The sequence below is a fragment of the Jatropha curcas genome, chromosome 4, assembly GCF_041381405.1.
Source record: "Jatropha curcas cultivar XTBG-Jc1 chromosome 4, XTBG_Jcur_1.0, whole genome shotgun sequence".
Classification (NCBI taxonomy): Eukaryota; Viridiplantae; Streptophyta; class Magnoliopsida; order Malpighiales; family Euphorbiaceae; genus Jatropha; species Jatropha curcas.
Window position 1 is genome coordinate 11,087,351 of NC_143154.1, and position 8,139 is coordinate 11,095,489.

The window sequence follows — 8,139 nt, forward strand, 5'->3', positions numbered from 1 at the left end:
TCGAATCATATGCAATAGACAACTATGATATAAACATGCTGATGTATTGAATTTTTTCGAGAAAACTCCTCACTTGCTTTTTCATCTTAGGTGGCTCCATCTCTTAAATTGCCTTGATTTTGTATGGATCGATCTCTATTCCTTTTGGACCTACTATGAATCCTAGTAATTTTCCTGAAGTTATCCCGAATACATATTTCTTAGGGTTCAATTGTAGCTTATATTTGATCACTCAGTCCATAAATTGCTCTAGAGCTGCTGGATGTTCCTCTGGTGTCTTGGTCATGACAATCATATCATCAATGTAAAGTTCTAGCTCTTTATGGATCATGTCATGAAACAATGTAGTTGTCATCCTTTGATATTTAGCCCTGGGTTCTTTAAGCCAAATGGCATCACTCGATAGCAAAAAATTCCAAACTGTGGGACGAAAGCTGTCTTGGCCTTGTCTAATAGCGGCATGAGAATCTGATTGTAACCTGCAAACCCAACCATAATGGAGTAGCATCCCATTATTGTTGCGGTATCTATTAGGATATCAATGTCAGGAAGAGGGAAATCATCCTTTAGTGATGCTTTCTTCAAATCTCTGTAGTCCACGCACATTCTGACCTACTTGTTCTTCTTTGGAACTGGGACTATGTTTGCTAACCATTCTGGATAGTGAACCACTTCTAAGAATCCTGCATCAATTTGCTTGGTCACTCCTCTTTGATTTTCTCATCCCATTCCAATCTTAATCTCCTTTTCTTCTGTTTCAAGCCTTGGCCCTAGGATACAGCAGAATTGTGTGCTTGGCTATAGACCTATCACTCCCAGGGATGTCTTTATAACTCCATGCAAAGGCCTCTTTCTTATCCATGAATAGACTTTGAAATTTCATGTTTAATTCTGGCATTAGGTTTGGCCCAATTAACAAATTCTATGGGTTATCTTTTGTGCCAATATTAAATTCAAGCATGCATGATGAGTTAATGTCAAATATGCGCATGAGCTTATCTACTTGATGAATGGAACCATCAGGAAAGACATCAAACAAGTAAGCAAAATTGAAATTCATTTCATTAAAAAGCAAAGAGTTCATTATAGTCAGTTTCATCATTAATAGAAATAAAAACATCAGAGGGGGACTTGGCTTCGTTGAAGCTCTCCTCAATATAGGCCTTGATTGCTTTGAGCACTTGATTAGTAGGGTCTTCAATCTCTTCAACAATGCTTACCTTTTTGTTCTCCTCTCCTGCTTCTTGAGCAGCTTGCTCCTCTTCTTATTCATCCTCGGCCACCTTCGGTGCCTCAATCCCCTCTTTCTCTTCCTTCTTCTCATCCTCTTTCTCTTACTCTTGTCCTTTAGGCTCAACCGCTAGGACATCAATTACATCTGCAAAAATCTCAAGGCCAGAGTATGTTTTCCCATTGTGCTCAAAAGGCTCTATGGGTAGACATGGAGAGGATTGTTCACTTGAACAAACAAAATGTCCATCCATGTCCAACTAACCTAATCTTTTCTTCGGTTTACTTCCATACTTGAACCCTAAGCCCAAGGGTGTCGCTGAGTGTGGATCTTTCACAATTTCGTTATGCCCTGTTGGTCTTTACCCAATCCTTTCCCTTCCTCAAAATTCATCTTCTTCATAATGTCAGAGATAGCGGGCCCCATATAGTACTCAAAACTGTTATTTGGAAGATAATCCATAGGAGAATAATCCATTTGTTAATATTCATAGCAGCTACACTCTTTCATTTACGGACGGTATAGTAATTACTTCACCATTAAATGGGAACTTAATCTTCTGGTGTAGCGTAGAAGGAACACCTCCCAATGAGTGGTACTATGGGCACCCTATTGACAAGGCAAATGTCGGCTTAAGGGTCAATTGTATCTTGAGATTTTGATGATCATGCAAAACAAATAAATTTAATATTTTTGTATGTGCTAATATTAATTTATGCAGAATTTTTTAAATATGAAAATTGCTAAAGAAGGCAAGTCCCTACAAATCCAAGATTTTGAAGACCATGAAGGTTATTGAAGATTTCTTTTTAGTGGTTAGTATCTTAGGATATTTTGTAGGATAGAGAGAATATTCTTTTATAAGCACAAAAATATTTTTCTTCTCTATCAAAAGGATTTTCTGAAATTACCTTAATAATAAAAGTCAAATCTTGATCTTTTTAAATTCACTTACCTATTTCAAAAAGATTTTGGCTTAATTATTTTTGGTAACAAAATATTTGAAAGAGATTTTTGCATTTTCGAAAATCATTTTATGAAAAGCAAAATCAAATCTTTTATTTACTCTACTTTCCTAAATGAAAAGATTTTTCACTCAAATATTTTTGGCAACAAATATATAAAGATCTTTTCATATCTCTTATTTTTTGAAAGTAAAAAATATTCCTTAAACTAAAGATTTTATGCTTTCTAAACGAGAACTTCATCCCTCAATATAAGACTTTTTTCTCTTATGAAAACGTGGGTATTTTATTTTAAGAGTAAGAGTCCATTGATCATATGTTTTAAATCTTCCAAAGCTCTCTCTTAAAAACCTCCTTTTTTCTTTTTGTCTTCTTGCTTCAAGAAATATTTTTAAAAAGAAAAGAAAATTTTATAATAACTTGTTTTGAAAAACAGTTCTATTCTTTAAAACGATTTTCTAATCTTGATTTCTGTTTTTCCTGTGCTTATATATGCATTTCTTTCTGTTTATACAGATTTTGTAATATGTTGTAGGCAGGTTTTTATATGAAAAACTTTTGTGTAATAGCTTAGGTAAAAAGCTATTATGAAATATGTTATCAAGTGACCTTCTCCTTGTGTGAGATTCTAATGTCTTGATTTGAGTTTCTGTTTTCTACAAAAACAGAAAGGGTTGAGGTTGACTAGAACCTTTGGAAAATCTAGTGAGAAAAAGGTTAGATCTAGATGTTGATCTATTTGCTTGTATTGTTCGTTTGTCTCTTACCTTTGAAAAGAGTTAATATAGTGGAGGATCCCAAGATGAGTCTTGAGGAGTGAATGTAGACGAGTTGGTGTCGAACCACTATAAATTGTGGTGTTTATCTTTTTGTTTTCTAAAATTCTGCTTGATTCCATTTTACTTACACTTCTGTTAATCTTTTAGAAATGCAAAGTTGTTAATGAATTTCTGTTTCTAAACTTGAATAAGCTTTATCTTTGTAGAACATTAGAACTCTAGATTTCTGCATTGTGATTATACCAAGTTCTAATCTGTTCTTCTATATTTAGTATATATCACAATTTGAGTTTTAATCAGTTTTCTAAGTTTGCTTAAAGCTTTATGAAGCAGTTCTATAATTCAATAACTGTTTTGCACAGATTCTTTATTATTTGTCTAAACTTTATAAAGTAGTTCAAAACGTAATAACTTTCCTTCATAAAGTGTTTTTGAAATTGATTAAGATATTATGAAACAGTTCTAATCAATAGCTGCTCTTTACAAAGTCTTTCTAATTTTTTGCATTAAGCGTTGTGAGGAAGTTCTAATCTTGATAACTTACTCTCACAAGTGCATTCTATTTCCGCTGCAACAGAATTTTGATTTTGTTTATTAAAAGTTAAATTTGTAATTTTTAGAAAACCCAATTCACCCCCCCTCTTGGATTGTGCCATACATATACGGGATCCATAGCAAAAGTTGGGGGAATGTCAATGACTATAAATTCTGTTTCCTTTTTGAATTGGTCCCACTTTAACAATAGCCTTGAATATGCCTTCCACTTGTCTCTTGGAGTCATCATATGCATGGATGACAACCTTTGAATGATCTAGATCTAACACATCTAGCTTGAACTTGGATAGAAGCTTCAAAGGACACACATTTAAAGCTGAATCATCATCAATCATGAAGTTACCCGTAATCCTCCATCTTACTTCATCTTTAATGAATAAGGCTTTGGTGTGATTCCTTCCCTCGGGAATGAGTTCATCAGAAAATGTGATTGTAAGGGGGTTATGTTGGACCAACCCTACAAAATGTATCTTAGAAATCATTGATGAAATTGGAATCTCAACCATTGCCTTAAGCAGAGCCTCTCGATTCTTCTTGGATGAGACGCGTAGATCCCACATGCTTACATTAGCATGGGTTCTCGTTAATTGCTTGATTAGTGAATCGTCTTCATCATCGTTTTTATGCTTCACCAACGAACTTGCTTTCTCATTCTTATCTCTTGCCTTGACCATGTCAGGTTGATACACTCCACTACAATGGGTCATATGGTTCACTATCTTAGCTTCTTCCTCCTCTTCACTACTCTAAATATCAAGAGTAATGGGATTTACCAGCAGGTCATCCTCACTTTCCACCCACTCATTATTGTGGGCTAACCACTCTTCGTCACTATCGTCCCACATGTTCAAGACCATCACAAAATATGTTCTAACAACTGCTCTCTTTTTACCTCTTCTTCCTCATCCTCAAACTCGACCAACACCTCCTCAGGAGTCTTACCAAACTCGACCATGTATAAGTTCTTAGGAGGCGGCATGTTGCGAAAGTTCGACAATGGGTTAGTTCGTGTGCTTAGCCTAGATTTCTTAGGATCTGTCAACTTGCCTTCATCAATTAAATTATGTGTTTCATGCCTTAACCGCAAACACTGATCGGTAGTATGAACGTTCCCTTAATGGAATTTACAGTTGGCATTCTGATTGAAGTTCTTAGGCAGAGGTGTAGGAGGTGGTCGAAGTGCTAGCGGCTGTAACAATCCCGTTGATTTGACTTTATCAAAGACCTTTAATAGGGGAGAACCAAAATTAGAAAACCTCCTAGGCCCTTAGATCTAAAGTAACCATTGTGGTGGTTTTGCTCGAACTAGTGGGCTTTCCAGAAGAGCTGGACCCTTGAAAATCGGACATACTAAAGTTCCCAGAACGATGCCTATATTTCTTGTCCTATCGTAGCTTGTCTTCGATGGCAGTGCTGGCCTCATATACCTGTGAGAACTCAGTTAGCGGCATGTAATACATCTTCTCTATATAGTCCAGCAAGGTGCCCTTGATAAAAATCTTAATCTGCTCCTAAGTGTCGGGCCGGTTTCTCATCTAAGTGACTTTGCTCTCCATTTAGCCATATAATCTGTGAAAGTTTCATAACTTTTCTGCATTGTCTCTTCTAAACCCCTCAGGGGTGACACTCATCTGAAGGTTGTAAGCATACTCCTTCAGGAACATTGTAGTGAGCTCATTCCAATCTTTTCTCACTTTCTTTTCTAGGTTGTAGTACTAAGCCTAAGCTGACCCGGTCAGAGACATAGGGAACATCTTTAAGATTTCTTTTGACGGCAGCCACGCCAACTCCATCAGAGCCTTTTATTGCATTACATGGACTTTCGGGTCACCCATGCCATCGTACTTCGAGACTTTAGGCATCTTGTAGGTCAAAAGAACAATTTCCTTCAATTCAAGTTCCTCATTCTCATCATCATCTATATCAACATACTGATCCATTCCTTTTGACTTCATAAAGACATGGAGCTTCTCTAACTTCTTGTCCAACTTTTCAAACTTCTCAAAAACAACTGGTTCGGACTCGGCCTTCTTGGTAGTCACCTTTTTGGCGAAGAATTCCTCATCTTGCTATGTGTCATCTACTTGCTCTTTCTATTCGAACTCTCCTTTATTCTCATCATCCTCTATATGTAATATGGTCTTTGCCTTTGTCGGACCTTAAAAGCTTATCAAAACTAGGGACGACTATCCTTTCCACCATTTTCACAATTTTTGAAGTAGGAGTACTGTTGTCGCCCATATTGGCAGTGGATGGAGATGCAGAAGCATTAGCAGTAGTGGGAGCTAAAAAAAACTAACTTGAACTGGGGAATTCTCTATCTCAAAGCGGGAGCCCAAAGAACTAGAAGAAACTGATTCGAAAAGATCATAAGGGATTGAAGTGTCTTCAACTCTGACCAATTGGTTGTTCGTCCTTAATCAATTCACTTCTTGTAACACCCCTTTTTTGCTCCCGCAGGACCAAGCAGGAGATGTCACATTCTGTGCCGAAGGCATATACTAACTTACTCGCTTAATACATATTCAGTTAATTAATAAAAGATGTTTGGTATATAAAAATATTGGAGTTTATAAAAACTTTAAAGTATAAAGCAGAGGACTATGTAATAAACTTATAAAACAAATTAAAATTTATGAGGTAACAAAATTTTATTTAAATTAGATTATAGGTAAGCCCCTCAATCAAACATATTAAAATAGTTCAGGAAAAAAAAAACCATAGTCCACATGATACATCAACCTTACTTTTTCCAAAGACGTTCAATAAATTTAAAACCAGGTTAAAAGATTTCAGACGAAATATCAAAACCAATTCCAATAGTACTTAAACAAGAGACTTATAAAGTATTTAATCTAAAAATAATTACAATGTCCTAAACTTATTGATTACAAACCCTAACTATAGAACCAATACTCTCAATGAAATAAAACTAACACATGCCATGAGTCCACTTTAAGGACTCTCACTTATGACTGGAGATCTGAAGACTTACTCCTCTAAACGCATGTACTCAGGAACTAAACAGTAATCCAAGTCTTCAACCTATGAGAGATAAAATCATCGCACTGAGTATAAAACTCAATGGTACTCAACATATATTGCATACATGAAGCACACAAGTATGGTTCATTGAAACCCTACATATTTAAACCATATAATCCATAGCATCAGATATAGCAGTGCATATCAACTCTATCTAAATATGATTGTTACCAAAGCAAGGAGTTTCACCTTATAACTCTAACACAGATGTTTATACATCATTTTAATAAGCTTAAATACAAGCTAAAGTTATAACAATAGTAACAAGGCTTCCAAGTAATTAAACATTAGTTTCAATATAAGAAACTTGCATCACAAGCGACTACATAACTATATTACTTTGAGTAACTTATGTCACATGTAATCATATAACAGTATTAACATTGGTACTCATATTTCTTAAGGCTCGTTTCAATTCTCAGCATAATAGAATACAAGGCGGTTGGCAATATTGCACATGAGCGTGAAACTTGTCTCCACACCTTTGAAAAGAGTCATAGCTGATACGGATCGAATCAAAGGATGAGATGTAAGTTCGCCTCTATGGCACCCCTCGTTTATAATGAAACGGAAACACCAATAATCGAGATTAAATGCTCTATGGCACCCCACGTTTATAAGGAAACGGTAACACCAATAATCAAGCAAAGAACAAGATAAACGCCACAAACGAATTGATAAGTTTACCTTAAATTCTTGATGCAATTAGAGGAAGCAATCTCTCACTGTCACTCTAAGCAAATGGAACAAGCAAAGCTTGATCAAATGAAGTTTTTCAATTTGTCAAAATTTTGTCCTTACATGGAAGACAAGTTATTTATACTAAATAAGGAATCTAGGTTTAACAAAGCATAAAACACATAAAACACGCCTAAGTCACTCCAAGCCTTCAAGTCGATGTCACTGTAGCGAGTCAAAGTTACTGTAGCAAGTCAAGCTAATTGGCGCGGGCACTGTAGCAGGCGTGCTTCCCTCCACTGTAGCAGGCATGCTTTCCTCCACTGTAGCAAGTCAAACAAATTTATTGGATTGCTTCAACTTCACATGCCACCAACAACATTAGAAGCCTAGGAATGCCTTCAAGTTCCTCACAACACTTGTTGAATGCGACATCATGAAGTTCTTGTGTTATTTGGGCTTGAACAAATAATGATATGGCTGCCCCATATCGCTTGGCACGGCTCCTTGTAATCGGTCCAATAGGAAGCACCAATAGATCTCCTTCGTCGTTCACCATGCCTCCTTGCGATCCAGTGATGAGTGATGATGGATCCGTATCAATAGCCTCGAGTTGTGCTTGCTTAATTTCGAGCAAGAGTTGATGAGCCTCTTCTAAGGGGTCTTCATTAGTTGGTATCGAAACCGGAGGAGCTTCCCTTTTAGGCGCTTGAGTTTCAACCTTATAGTCAACATTCAAAAGAGCTCTCTTGGCTCGCTTTGCTTCCAGCACCTCTCTTAAGTCTTTCGCTCTTCGACACTTTGAATGGGAAGAATGAGACATGACAAAATATTCCTATATGGCTTAAAAGAAAATATGTTATATGATGCATGAAGAAATCATAAG

At 36.3% G+C, this 8,139-nt stretch overlaps 1 protein-coding gene across 1 annotated transcript; it reads right to left on the reverse strand.

Moving 5' to 3' along the window:
* Positions 1-232: 232 nt before the first annotated feature.
* Positions 233-1,484, reverse strand: LOC149496852 (uncharacterized). Its single transcript, XM_089719941.1, has 2 exons — positions 1,339-1,484; positions 233-479 (listed from the first exon to the last, which is right to left on the reverse strand). Exons 1-2 carry the CDS (start codon positions 1,482-1,484, stop codon positions 233-235), a joined length of 393 nt encoding a protein of 130 aa, XP_089576067.1.
* Between the last annotated feature and the right edge of the window lie 6,655 nt (positions 1,485-8,139).